At 44.0% G+C, this 14689-nt stretch overlaps 1 protein-coding gene across 1 annotated transcript in view; it reads right to left on the minus strand.

The window, feature by feature from the left end:
• GAD1 (glutamate decarboxylase 1) overlaps positions 1–3684 on the minus strand; it is a 33345-nt gene extending 29661 nt beyond the window's left edge. Inside the window, exons 1-3 of the mRNA XM_014880136.2 lie at positions 3423–3684; positions 2131–2274; positions 324–386 (exon numbers count right to left, since the gene is read on the minus strand). Of these exons, the coding sequence (XP_014735622.1) occupies positions 324–386; positions 2131–2200 (133 nt within the window). The 5' untranslated portion in view covers positions 2201–2274; positions 3423–3684. The remainder of the gene's footprint in view (positions 1–323; positions 387–2130; positions 2275–3422) is intronic.
• Between the last annotated feature and the right edge of the window lie 11005 nt (positions 3685–14689).

Consider the following 14689-nt stretch of genomic DNA (forward strand, 5'->3'; position numbering starts at 1 on the left):
GCGGCGAACCGGCCCCCTGCCCCCCGCTTTTCCTCCCCGCCTGCCACCTCGGCGGGTCCTGCACTATCTTCTCCCGGAGCGCCCGGCGCCTGCACCCCCCCGTGCGTGGCAAGAGGGGCAGCGGGGCCGCCGCCGTCCCTGTCCCGGCGGACAAAACCGCGGGCAGCTCCAGCCCAAGGGGAGGGACAGCGGCGGGGCCGGGGCCGCCCTGCGCCGGCAGGGGGCGCCCGAGGCAGGGCCGGCAGGGGGCGCTCGGCCCGCGCTGCCCCCGCCCTCACGTGTGGGAGTATGGGGTGAAGTGTGGAGTGAAGTGCCACACTTACCGCATATCTTCAGCCCGATCTTCCTGGTGCACCCGTGAGCCACGCCGCACCACGAGTCGTAAGCTGGAAGAGAGAGCAGAGTTGTTCCCCTGGGGCGACGGGGCCATCAGACCCCCGCGCCCCACCCCGGTCCCTCGCATGGCTGCATCGCCGTGAGAAACGGCTGAGCCCGAGCCCGGCGGCGCTGAGCGCGGGGCAGCTGAGGCTCGGGTGATAGCGAGGTGACATGCTGGCCTGCCCAGAGGAGAGGAGAAGGCACTCGGGACCCGACATCTCATCATTTACTGGCGGGGCTCCAGGGAAGTAGCAGCTTAAAATAAAGTGGCGTGAAATGGGGTCACAAAAGAGTTCAGAAATTAATTGGGTGAAAAATAGTATTTGACTACATGATTGGACTCGCATCATTGAGCCTCGGACGGACTGACGGGCCGCCGACGGCCCTACTAGGACGGCACCCCCAGAGGGAACAGGCTGCTTCCCAGCCCCTCGAGTCGTGACTCGGACACGCCCCGGTCGGCCCCAACTGAGCCCACGGAAAACGGGCAACGAAACCCAGGACCGTGGTGGAGGGTGCGCCAGCCGCGCCCTGGCACTGCCGCGCCTCTCCCGTCCGTCGCCCGCGGCTGGGGCAGCCGCCAAGTCTGGCAGCGATAGAACCCAGAGGACGACCTAGGGCTGGAGGGGGGCGGCTGCCCTGGTGTTGGGGCGTGAGGGGAGAAGGTTTCAGAGGAACCAGGACGGGGAGGGCTCACCCAAGCCCGGAGAGTAGCGGCCCGACTCTCAGGAGGGGGAAGCGGGGAAGCGCCACGGCGCTCCTGACCTGGCGGAGGAGCCCTCTGGGCAGGGGCACTGCCAGTGCCCGGGGCGGGGAGCCCGTGTGGGCAGGGCGGCGTGCGGCTGCCAGCGGTTATCTTAGTTTTAGTCGTGTTGCCAATTAATTCGACTTTAGCGTGTGCCACCTCAGTCGAAGGCAGCAGTGCCTGCCACTCACCCCAGAAACAAGACCTAATGCTGCCATTCGCCCCCTGCCCCGTTTTTTTCAGTTTCAGAATAATGACAGTAATAACTCCGATGCTCATGCCTCGTAGCTCTTTCAGGGTAAGAGCTATCACCCGCTCTGCTGCCAACCTTTAATTTCTTACTGTTGCCCGCTCTTTGTTTCTGATGCTTTATAGCATCGAGAGTTTTTTTTTTTTTTTTCTCTGTAGGCGAAGATTTGAACTGCCTGGCAGGGTTATAAACTGATTCTCTATCCACCTGCAGCAGCCTTTGCTTTCCACTCGCACCTCAATAACTCAAGGCGAATTCAGAGTAATTAGGAATATAACGCTTTGAAAAGCTGCAATTAGCATCCAAATTTCGCTTGATTACAGGCTTCAGCGTAGGCTGAAAAGAAGCTGCAGCATTAGCATTTATAAAATGTAGCGGGGAGACATCCGCTTTAATACCCCGGTGTAATTTCGCCCTTTAACGGATTCGTTTTCTCCACATCCCTTCCAACATCCCGATTTTTTTGTCCATCTGGGAGGTCAGTTTATTGTCTATATCTCTCAAACGTGGCTGTAAGATAAAGACAATGTTGGCCAGTAAGGTTGGCTTTTCCTCACAGCGTTTTATTCGCCACGGACCGACCTCTCCTGTTCCCACTATGAAGATGGTTTCTTTGTGTCGAGCACTTTCCGCACCTTGCTAAATGGCGCGGAACAGAGCTTCACAGATGTATCGTTTCGTTTCGAAACTGGTCTTTCTGAGCCTAAATGGAGAAAGCCTCCAGAGCACTTAAAACGAGGAAAATATTAAAACCTACTTGTGGGTCGCAGATTAGGCGGGGTGGGGTCCGGAGCATCGTTGGAGGACGAGGGAGCAGAGGAAGCCATCCCTTCACAAAAGCCCCAGTCCTCGGAGCTCGTATTTCGTCGATATTCCTGAGGGGTGGGCAGCAAGGAATTTGCTAGAAGGAAGAACAGGCGAGTTTAGTAGTCTAGTCTCCTGGAGCACCGTACCGGAGTCCCGTCCAGACGCCAGCGGGCGGCAGCCGCGCACGTCCCGAGGCGGCTGTAGGACCGGCCGAGCCGGGAAAATGCCTCGACAGACTGAAGAGCAAAATCTTCCCTTCGCTAGATTCCAGGGCGCTACCCCCCGCGCCTGAATGACGGATTTAGCAGAGCATGAAGTCTATAGCAATTGTATCGGTGGCCACAGAGCAAGGCAGTTATATGGCTCGCATCAAATGGAGACCAACGTGAAAAGTGGGCTTCGAAATCACCTGCCCAAACGACCGACAATCTCAAACAAAGCTGGCTTCTCGTCTTTACCAAACACACGTCAGGATAAGCATTCAGAAAAGACTGACAGATAAAAACCCCGCCACCACAAAGGTGCGTTTTGCCCAGGTCCAATGACAGGCGCCACATACATGTGTATTTGCACACACATGTTTCAGCAAACAGGGGCCAGTATGTGCTCCAGCACTAACCAGCGATCTCCCGTGCCCGTGCTCGCTTTAGCGACGCAAATGGCAGGAGAGGCATGTCTGTCTGGGGAGAGGAAGGCATAGGACCAGCCCTCGCTCCTCGCCAGATGTTCAGTTCGTTCCTGGCGGACACGGCATTCCGATAACCAATACAGGGTCGCTGATCGAGAATTGCCGGGTCAGTGCCCAGCTCGTCTCTTTGTCCCCACGGCTACCTGCGATTTATTTTCTTCTCCTTGTAAAGAAAATGAAGGTCGTGGTAACGAAAGAATGCTTTCTTTGTTAGCGGCTTTTTTCAAATCGGTAGCTACCGATTAATTTCCACTGCTGGGTGGATTTACATCCGCGCGTAAACGCAACGGGTGAACGATTTCAATGGAAAATAGGTATTTAATATATATATTTTTAAGACGAGTAAGAAAACAGTCATAAGCAGAAGATATTTTCTAGACAATGCCTGGAAGTGAAGTAACAGGTTAACACTATGTCTAAGGCGGTAGCTGTATCAAAAACCAGGTTATTCCTCTATTCATACGACAGCGACCAAAACCGATTTTGGGGGGCAAAACGCTCCAGAGGTTCCCAAAGGCTTGAAAAAAATAGGATGTTGTTTAGAGGACACTTACCGAGGGGGCGAGCGGACACTCTTATTGGCGTAGTCCAGGTTGGCAGGGCGACTCTAGCCTGGGAGCGACCCGCCGCTTATAAACTCTGCCAGAAACGACGTCGGAATACCAATCGCGCCACGGAATTTAATGCAAGATGACCTTTTTTTCCAGAAGTGCTCGGATTTGCTTTTTTAAAAGCGTGAATCGCCGGTTGATCTGCTTCGACGCAGGCATGAGTCACAGGACTGCCGCCACCGCCTCCGCTCCGCTCCTCACGGGGGCTGGGGACCGCTGGGGCGGGGAAGGGCGGCCCTCCGGCCCCCGCTGCTGCCGCTGCTCTGCTTCGCCCCGGGGCGGCGGGGCTGGCTCCCGCGGCGGGTGGGGCTGTCCAGCCGCGGCAGGGGCGGCACCTCAGGCACCTCGTGCGGACAGAGCCAGAGGCTTTCCCTAGACAGCACCGGCTTGACCCGAGGTCGCCAGCTGTGCTAATAGGCACCGCACGTACCGGCGCACCATTGAGGCGATGTGGCCGAACTCCCGCCCCGGCTGTCCCTCCGTCCCCGGCCCTCCCCGGATCATGGTGCAGGACTCGAATGAGCCAGGCGGGGTTCGTGTGAATTGTAGCTTAGCAACACCCCCTGTCCCCCCTTCGCCGTGCCCAGGGTCTAATGTGACCCGCTGGCTCAGCCCGCGGCTCGCCCCGCTCCTCCCGCCAGAGGGTGGCAGAGGCACGGGTACCGCTGCAGGGGAACACCTGGATGCCTGTGACTTGCCCTCAGTGTTGCCATTAGATTACGATTTTATATCAGACATTCCTATGCTAAAACCAGAAACATTAAGACAGCAAGTTTTTTGCACCCCTGACAACCCCAAGTCTGTGTTACTCCATCTCGCACCCCGAATATGCTTAGCCAATATTTCGCGGCGGTGACCGCGGTGCTGTATTTCAGCATGCCACGGTAGTTGCGCAGATGCCTAAACCAAACCCTTCTCAAAAAGATTTCACGTAAGGGGCTGGGAGGAATCCGCAATGAGATGAGAGGAGGGGGAACAGCCCGATGGAGCCAGAGAATTCCATCCTGTGCAGGAGATCCTGGGCAGCACAACGAACAGCAGGGCTGTGTCCTTTCTGAAGGACTCGAGAGAAAAGCAAAAACTTACAAGCCCATTTTGTAAAGGAAATCGTCCAACTGACAGCATTAAGTAGCCAAGATGACTGCTTTGTCGAGCACACTTATTCTCCAGGAACTGGACATGTAACAAAAACACCGACAGCACAAAGGCTATTTTTTAAACATAGCTTTGCAGATATTTATGGCCCTGGCTGACACGACCTTTTCTCATATCTAGACTATTGTTTTAAGGCTGGTTTAAGCAATCGAGCAAAACATTTGCTCAGTACAGGGTGTGAGAAATAATAATATAACTGTAACTAATTGCCTTTATAAACGTAAACAAGAGTTCAGAGGAAGTCATAGCAGGATTGCAGTACAAAGAGTCAACGAAAGACCACGCAAAGAACCCCTAAGCCATCAGTCACTGTGAGGCGCGACCCGGCCGGGTGTATGCCCAACACGCTTTTCCTTTCCTTCTGGCTTTCCAGAAGCGCGTGTGTGTGGAGTAAATATACATGGCTTAACATAAGTATTTACATCTTCGTAGAATCTGAGGCCTGCGAGGGGAAGGAGCCAGACAATGAAGGCCAGCGAGCCTTCCGCGGCACGCTGGAAATCCGACTCTTTCCAGCACCTCGAGGAGCCCGGCGGCGCGGCGCTCCCGGCTCTCCACTGCGCTCAGCACCGCGGACAGCGCCCGCTCCGGCCGGGCCGCGCAGCCCGGCACGGAGAGCGGCACGGTCGGGGGCGCGGGTAAAGCCTCGCTCGGCCTGGGTGGTGTGCGGAGCCCTCGCTCCCTCCCGGCCGTGCAGGAGGATGCCGAGGGCGAACCACACCGAGCCCGGCCCCGCTCGCCGCCTCACGGCCCCTCTGGGTGGCGCTGCACCTCAAGCTCAGACGCTCCGCAAAGCCCAGCGCAGACAGAGCCCGGCCGGCCGCTGCTGCCGATGCTCCCAGCCCGTGCTCGTCACCATCTATTCGTCCTGACCCCGGCGGCGGCAAGGGGAAAGCAGCAAACCCTGGGGCTCCGCGGGTCCCTCCCTCGCTCATCTACAAGCGTGGCTGAACAGCACGCCTGGAAATGCTTGCTAACTCTTATTTGCCACGGACCTGCTTGAAAATCCGACCTAAATCGGAACTACTCCAGCTCAGAGTCTTAATTCAGAACTCGCCACACCAGCTGAAATCTTCGAAACACCCTTGCCAGGTGCACACGTCCAGGCTAGGGCACTCAGAGATGTTCTGCTTTTATCAAGAGAGTTCAAAGTCTTCCCTTCCAGCTGTGCTGCTCAAGCAGTCTGCTATTTTCTCCTTTCATGTGATTGTCCCTTCCCTGAGGCTGCTGCTCGAGTGCACTCTAGGCACAGCGTACAGAGAATCTCTTGGCAGCTGGGGACCACAAGACTTGGGCTTTACTTCGAATCCAGATGTTTACTGAGGATGTGAAACACAGGAAAAACCACTGATGCATGGTATCAGCAAGGCAGTAGGATGAGGATATGTAATTCCCTTAGCTGAAGCTTGTAAGCAGCACGTCAGTTAGAACTCACTTCTTTAAAAAAACAGACCTTACATTTCTTGAATCCACTCCACAAACTGGGCATGCTAAAATATGAATCTAGAAGACCATGAGTGGGCAAAGGAATGAACGTGATGCAATAAATATCTTTAGCAATAAAGACTACTCAATTATATTGTTTTTATAGGTGTGGACATATAAACAACAGCTGTCAAGCAGAAAAAGATGCACTATTTGTATTGCAACCTGTAGATTTGAAAAGTCAGTGTTTGGAGCTGCATACAACATTTTAAGAGAGATGAGCGCCTCCTGCCTGCGCCGTAAGGAGGTCGCAATGTAACTACATGGCGATGGAAAGGCAAATAGCGAAAAGTCCCTGCGCCGTAACATTTCTTGTTTCTTCATATTCTGAATTATATGTTATATTTGCACTTATGTGCAGGAAGGGCAGTAAATTTAACTTCTGGTGATATTATTATTTTTATTATTGTGGGGGGTTCCTCCATGAATGCTCTGTGTTGCCTTTTAATTGCCATTTTGTTTGCCATTGACTATGAATATTTTAGCAGGCTGGGATTAGGTATTGTTGTATACAATTTCCTTGAAACTGTATACAACAATAAGTACATAGAATATCTGTAATGTTTCTGGACTTGTGGGTATTTTTGTCTTTGCAGCCTGTGGTTTTTGTTTTTTTGTTTTTTTTTTTTTTGTTCTTACTTGTTTGGTTGTTTTGTTTGTTTTAGTTTTGGAAATACAGCTATAATTTGTAATCCAGTACATTATTACAAAATACATTTATTGCACCTGGTATCTCTTTCTTTTCCTAACATTTCTGGTATACAAAAATGTCTACCTCTATCTTAGATAGAACAGAATAATTTAAACAATAAATTTCATTAACTCTTGACACAGAAAAACTGGAAAATTGTTCAAAACTAAGTGTTTCAGAACTTTTATGGCTATCATCTTCACTATTTAAAAAATACAGATAATAAATTCCTCTATAGCTGTAATGAAAAAAATGAACATTCCAAGAGAAAAAATAACAAATTAGTGCTTTGATTATTTGGCCCTGTCCAGAAAATTCTACAAATGGAGACTGGGTGAACACCGTGGATTTATTCTATCACTCTACAGATAACTTTGGCTGTTTTCTGTCACTTGACAAAAATTAATTGAAGATGAATGATACGTTTGCTTTGGGGTTAATGAACAGTCAGTACTGATGTACCCAACTGGCCCATATTTAGGCATCATGTATATCACTCAAATTTCAAAGACAGCTCAAGATAAACTGCCAGACAGAATATTCAGACTGCTGTGATGAAGGGCATTTAGAAAAGTCTAATCTGAAGCACATTGTTTTACATACTTTGTGGCTTCTTGTTTCAGGATGTCCCCTTCCTGATCCATGCTGCCATGTCTTGTTGTCCATTTTGATCTGCTTCATCTGAAAAACATCCCAAAGAACAACCCACATCCTGAAACAATAGCAGTGGAAAATCCCAACTCCCAATACCCCCAAGCAAACATGGAAAGAAACAAGGAACCCTCTTACTTCCAAGCTGTAACAAAACCTTTTTTATCTAGATGGATCAAACAAAATTACTTAAATTAGGTAACTGTGATTGTGACTTGAAAAAATAACATTAGTGAGAGTACACCCTAACTGGTTTAGGAGATATTAATTTTAACCTGTGTCTGAAAGGAAACTTATTTCCCACCTGTCCCAGTAACCAAGACAGCTAATGCCTGGATATATTTCCCCTTATGAAATTGTAATTGTTACATATCACTGAATTATATCTTTTTATCCCATAGGAAGGCATCGGTTTACAATGAGAACATTCATCAGTTTCAGGAATGCTGGTACAGCAGATCATGCAGTTTGACTGCAATCTCAGAACAATTTTGAGAGCTGGATTCTGGGACTTTTAACATAGTTGTTTCAATTAAGCATATTTCACAAATAATCCTCAGGAAACAAGAAGCATGGGCTTTTCTGCTACTTTGGAAAAAGAAAAAACACTTCTCAAATCATAACTCAGTTTCAGGTATGGGTTTTGCAAGCCTCAAAAGTTTCTGGGATCATTGGAGTTGTGATCTTTGCTAAGCTTTTTTTCCGTTTTGGTTGGTTGCTTTGGGGTTTTTTTGTTTGTTTTGGTTTTGTTTGTTTAATTTTGTTTTTTCCCCTTTCCCCCCTCGTTCCTCTCTGGTGAGTAAATCAGGTTTTGCCCTGACAAGTTTGTTAGTTAGCCCTGGATAGCCATCTGTATTAGTGAAATAGCAAACATTCTGCAGCACTGCATTTGAAACCCTTCCTTCCTCTGGTTTCTTTTAAGCTACAGTATTACAGAAATGGAAACAAAAATTGTTTCCAAAATGGAAGGTTAGGTGCACCTGATTGAAATACAAGTGGCTTAAGAAAACACCAATACCTACATTTTTTAACACAGTGCAATCAAAGCATGGACACACAAACAGGATGGTATGAACAGCTACAGAGATGGACAACTGGCCCACTGTACTCTGAAAAGTACAGTGATATGTGCTTGTCTACCAAGATGTGTTTGTCCATCAGAAAAAAAAGATGGACAGGTAAAAAAAAAATCCCATTTCTCTGTTACACTGAGTAGTTTATCTTCCCTATTCTGAGTGGATTTCATTAGCATTTTTACAACTAACAGATTCCTATTTGGAGGTAATAGAAGAGTGCATGAACTTTAAGCAAAGCAATCAGTTGTTACACAGGTTTCTCTACTAAGTACAAGTATGGAAGATTATGAAAATATTGAGAGGCATTTCTGAGGAAAAAAACCCACTTCTTCCAGATCAAGAGAGAGCTAATTCAAATTGAAGACATATCCCAGACAGAAAAATCAGATTAACGTTGACTTGGTACAGACACATATTCCAATTTATTATATAATAAAATATTGTCTGCTTTGGCTTTTCATAACTTCTCTACAAGCACACACTTACCTAATGCTCTTGGCTCCTCTTGATGGTATTCTGATAGCTGCACTTGAAGAAGACAACCACATGAAAGAACAGAGCTGCTGTCATCCAGGACAGCATTAGCAACTCAGCACTAGAACAAGAGAACTTTAGCCATGCTATCTTTAACAGTTCAGCCACAAGTTTTCTAAAGCTAATACACATGAGATAAAGAGTAGCACTGCTCTTAGCAGTGAATCAAGCATAACCTCTCTCTTCATAATTTTAAGGGATACTTAATGTTTGCTAGGGTTTAAAGGAACTATCTGGAAAGGGATTCAAGAGAGTACAACGGATCATGCTCTGGTTTCTGACAGCTCTGTTCTCCCCAGGACAGGTAACAAAGCTACTTGCATTCCTCTCCAGCTACAGAGAGAATACCAATGACAGAACACCAGCTTGGGACTTCACTCCTCAGCATTCTTCTACTAGTCATCTTTTTTTTTCAGACATTATTATTCTGTTTAAACAAATGTCTCAACTCCACTGCAATTAACATGAGCTAGCAAAACTGCTGAAAGATTTGTCAGATATCCACACTCAACCTAGTCATGCCATACAGATAAGATTACAGATGTTCCACTGGCTTCTTCCTTCAGAGAAAGTTCTGTTACAAGGGCTTTAGGGATCTGAAGTCTGAAAGAATGAACAACATGTAGCTTTTCTAGAACGTTAGAGTCCAGAATTTCCTTCTCCAGAGTCTGAAAGGTTAGATATGGAATCTGGCTTATGTATTGGCAGAAACTAGCCCTAAATGTAATCAGATATTAACATAACCACTGCTTGCTAGAGACAGGCTGCATAAAATGCTGCAACAGACTGCAGGTGCAGCAAGCAAGACTACATTCTAGTTAATGGTTTTGATGCCTTGAGGAGCTGGAACAGAGGCTACACACAGAGTTAAGGAGAATAAAATGGATATTTATTGTGAGGCCTACGAAAGGCCTACAAAAGCCACACCCTGGCAATGTAAGTGCCACAGTCGTGGCCCCTGCCTGGATGGCTCCAAGATGGAAGGAAAGGAGGAGTTGGTCACAAAATCTCACATTTTTATAGGTTTTGGTTCATTTGCATGAACCCACTCTCCACTTTTCCAAGTAGTTTGTGCTTAGGGCCTGAAGTTTGGAGAAACTGTCCTTGAGTTCTTAACTAGAACAGGACTGTTTTCTCTTCATCGCCCTAGCACAGAAAAGCACATCCAAGGAGAATAGGAAACTTAAAACTAAAGGCATCAGTTTCTAACGTTAAAAAAGTCACTGTCTTTGTGAGTGAATAGGTTCTTCCTCAGATACAGCATGGGATCCAGGTGGGTGAACGATAACTCCTGAGAATTTTAAGAAATTCTTGTTCAAATAAAGGCATTACAGATTGATCTGACATTTTAAAACTTTTTTGGTCAACAGTCAGTTTAAAAATGCATATTTTAACTAACCTGCCAGCCAGCTAACTAATTGCTAACTAACTGAGCACAAAAAATGCAAAATCCTTTCAAAAACCATCTAACACCCAATATTCATCCTACACCTTCACTTTGCATTAATTCTCCACAAAAGAACAAGAATATGCTGCTAATGACAGGGACTCCAGGAATGACCTGAGATGCCACTGGGATACCAAGATATTGTACCTTGGACCAAGCAAAAGTACTGGAGACCCGCAGAGGCACTTCTGCAACACAGGAAGATCTCTTCAAGTAATTAATCTCAAAACCTGTGATTTCATGTTCTTTATTATACTGGAATTAAACAAAGAAACAGACCCTGTAAAGCTAAGCCCTGTTAAGAGGCACAAGTACTTGATCAGCATTCTCTGTCATGTTTATCCAAACAGATCTGCATCAGGAGTAACTGAAAGGAAAATAACAATACAGAGCTATCACATCAGCTAAAGGCAGGAAGAAACCCTTTTATATGTTTTAAAGTTCTTTTATATGGGCACACCTATCCAAGCATGAGAATGTTAACCTATTATCTGTCCAAAACTTATAAACTTCACTAAATAACATTTAGGCACATCATTGATTAACAGAGATTTTTCTTACGCTAAGGTAAAAGAAAGAAACACACTTAAAATCATAGCATGAAATGGTTACTGTATAGTCTTAAATACTAATACCAGGCCCTAGGATTTCTGCACTAAAAAGCAATACTAAATTTTAATGTATTCATGCATTTAATAAAATATGTTTATTGTATCTTTCCTTCTGCCTACCCCAGAACAGCATATTAACTGTGTTTGGTTTTCATTAGTTAACTTTACTGAATGTGGTTACACTCAGTCCAATTCTCCACACCCATATAGCTGCAGGTTTTGTACCGTAAAATTATTAATATCTAAATAAAAAATGAAAACTGCAAATAAAGTAGGAGCTATGTACAAGCCTTACCTGCAGTAGCATGGCTCAATCAAAATACTTCACCACCTTTAAACCAGAGAGTAGCACTATCTGTCAAGTTAGACACTTACATTTTTACAGGAATAGCAGCCTATGTATGTCCAAACTTCTAAAAATATTTTAACTTATTATCTATTTCTTTCTGCATTGTAACATGGTTCACTTAGTCCTCACCATGTGGACACCAACTGATTTGAGGTAATACATATGGCAGACATCCCATATAGATGTCTGCATTAAAAATGGCAAAGATATTAGTATAAAATGTAAACCATCTTGAGTTTATATATATGATCTATTCTTGAGATACTCTACTAAAGGGGAATTTGACTCTTAAGAGCATATCTGAATGATTTTCAAGTTTTAATGCCCGTCCAGAAAAATAAGCATCTTTATAAAGTAGGAAGAATGACTCCCAGCCTACAGTTTTCCCCTGTCATTAGTAAAACCATCCATATGAATTCACTTAGTTTTTCAGCAAGAAATTTTCTCTTAGAAAAAAAAAAAAGCAAATTCAAAAACAAGCAATAGAAGATGAATGATGTGGACACTAAAATGAGTATCAGTAATTCAGGAATCACAATCACAAAGAGGTTGATAATTTTCACTCATTTCAATTTAATTCTGTTTCTCTCTGGAAAGCTGCTGGTTACTTATCACTTATCCATGTGTAGAAAATAATCCTTTTGTCCTTTCTAAAGCCTAACTATGTCCAGAGAAACAATGAAATATCTGTGGTAAATTTGCTCAACGAGTCTGTTTTATAATCTCTTATGCAGACCAAACTCCTCATGAGTGCAAATTCAAACCTTTCCAGTTGATTATGAGTATTTCACACCACAGTGGCAGCTATTACTGTAGTTCATGCCATCTAAGTCTATAACTTTCACAAATGTTAACAATAAATTAATAGTAAATTGGTACAAGTCACAGTCTTATCAGTTATGTAGATTTTCTGATTTTTACAATTGGCACTTATTCAACAGTGCTATTTGGTTTATCTCCAAATCTAGATGAGAGACTGTCATTGAAGGTATGTATTTTTACAAAGATGTCAGGCAAGGCTTTTCAGTTAAAATACTCTTAAGAGCTATTTCATTAATGTCAAGGCTATAAAAATCATAACAAATTTCAGCAAGCAATGTTTTTATTTTAAGGCAGCATTTCTGCCACTCAAAACTACAACATTGTTTTGCAGATTATGGAGTTTTATGTAATTATGCTGTTTTTCCCTTGTTCAGGTGTGCAAAGGGATATATCAAGTCCAATACCCATAAAATACTGCTTTGCTCAACTGATGATCTATGCCACAGTTTCCATGCAACTTGCTGCTCCAGCAGGAAAACACTTTATCAATTACTTCTGCATACATTAAGTTTGCATGTGTCATCAAGTTAGAAAACAAGGTAATTTTTACAGGTATAAGTTTAAAAATATTGCAAGGACTACAAAAATTCTAAGATCTGATATTAATTTCAGTAAAGAATATTGAAATTTCTAATAATAATAATGATCAAACAATGTATGATGGAGATTGTTGGAGAATCAAAATCATCAGAGAAATACCATAATATCTCCACACTAATTTTCTTCAGATTTTTCTTCATCATTACTATTTGAACAGCTATGGTTTTCTTTTTTTGTTTTGTTATTGCTGCTTTCAGCACTTGTCTCTCCATCATCCTCACTCTGCCCAATGATGAATTTCTATGCTGCTTCTGCCATAAAAACACACACAGCTCAACAAAGCTCTAAAATCAGCACAGCTGGTGACCAGAAAATCATTCATTTATGGGGGAATGGTTGAATTATGCCACTTTGCTGTTCCTGTTTCCTATAACTACACAGTGACAAGAGAACGGAAGGTTCTCCCTCTCTCCACCTCCTGCCCCAGGTATCTTTATATCCTAAACTGATACAGGACTAGACTTGATCACAAAGGAAGATTTGATCACAAATGAGCAGTGTAAGCTTAAGCGAATGTGTGAGAGAAGAAAATACACGTCTAAACCAGGTTTGGTTTATTCAAAGATAGATTAAGCTGATATTGATAATTACTTCCTTCTTGTTACTTCTTTATCATATAACAGAATTCAAAGGGATTTCTTGAGGTTAATATCCTTCAGAATAACATTCATTTAATAATAAATTTGACTTCTATTTTGGCACAATTCAATTGCCTTGATCACAGGTAATGTCTCCGAGCACGCGCAGATGCCATTTTGTGAATAAGGGGCAGACTAAAATTGATTTCCTTTACTAATTTTTACATATTCTCTGCTGAAAATTTCCTGCTAGAAGAGTTTTCTTCAGCATTTGTCTTCTGCTTCAATGCAGGATGAGCTTTATTGAGGTGAGGTTTTTATTAATGCTTTAGTTGATATTATATTGAGACCGCTGACTCAAATGGGCTACTTGTTCTGAATTTAGAAGACAAATTTAGAATGTTTCTAAATTTGTAGGATTTCTGACTTTTTTCTTTCTCTTTTAATATACTGTAAAATGAATACTTGCAATAGAACATTAACAAACGGGAATGTTTACTTTAATATTTTAGAGACCAAGGCAGAATATTTAAGACATAGAAACCCCAGACATCATAGAAGTATTTTCTCAATTGCTGGCTTTTAAAATACAAAGTCAGATTCCTGTTAGTACAATAATTCTCATTGTGAAAGGCAAGACTGTCTATACAATAAATATTGTAGTTGGGATTCTCAAACTTACCCATCGCCTTTTCTTCAAGAAGTGGAAAAAACTGCTTGGCTTCAGTATTTTCTGGTTCATAGATCAGAACTGCAGGCTGACAACATAATACACTACAGACACATATGATGACAAAATAAACAGAGAATACCACCCCAGAGATAAGTCTGCCTCTTATGGTTCATGAAAGTGTAAATCATGTAAACCAATGGAAACGTTTACAAGTACACAGATCAGAAATGGATGTTCATAGCCTGAGGAATATCATGCTCTTGGGTAATATCACAATTTTGAGTAAGCATCTGCAATAAAGTGCGGGAAAAAATCAATAATTTTAGGATTAGGATAGAAAGCTGACAAATTAATTTTAAGAGCAATAAGATTATAAAGATCTTGAATAAAGATCGTATTTATGATATAACGATTATATCAATTAAGAACAGACACAGAAAATTCACACACCAGGTTACGCCCGAGAGAAACTCCACAAGAGAAAACATGAAAAATTTGTATTATTTTCCATACCACTTGTACATATGTACCATAAAAT

Source organism: Sturnus vulgaris, chromosome 7 (assembly GCF_052056855.1).
Source record: "Sturnus vulgaris isolate bStuVul1 chromosome 7, bStuVul1.hap1, whole genome shotgun sequence".
Classification (NCBI taxonomy): Eukaryota; Metazoa; Chordata; class Aves; order Passeriformes; family Sturnidae; genus Sturnus; species Sturnus vulgaris.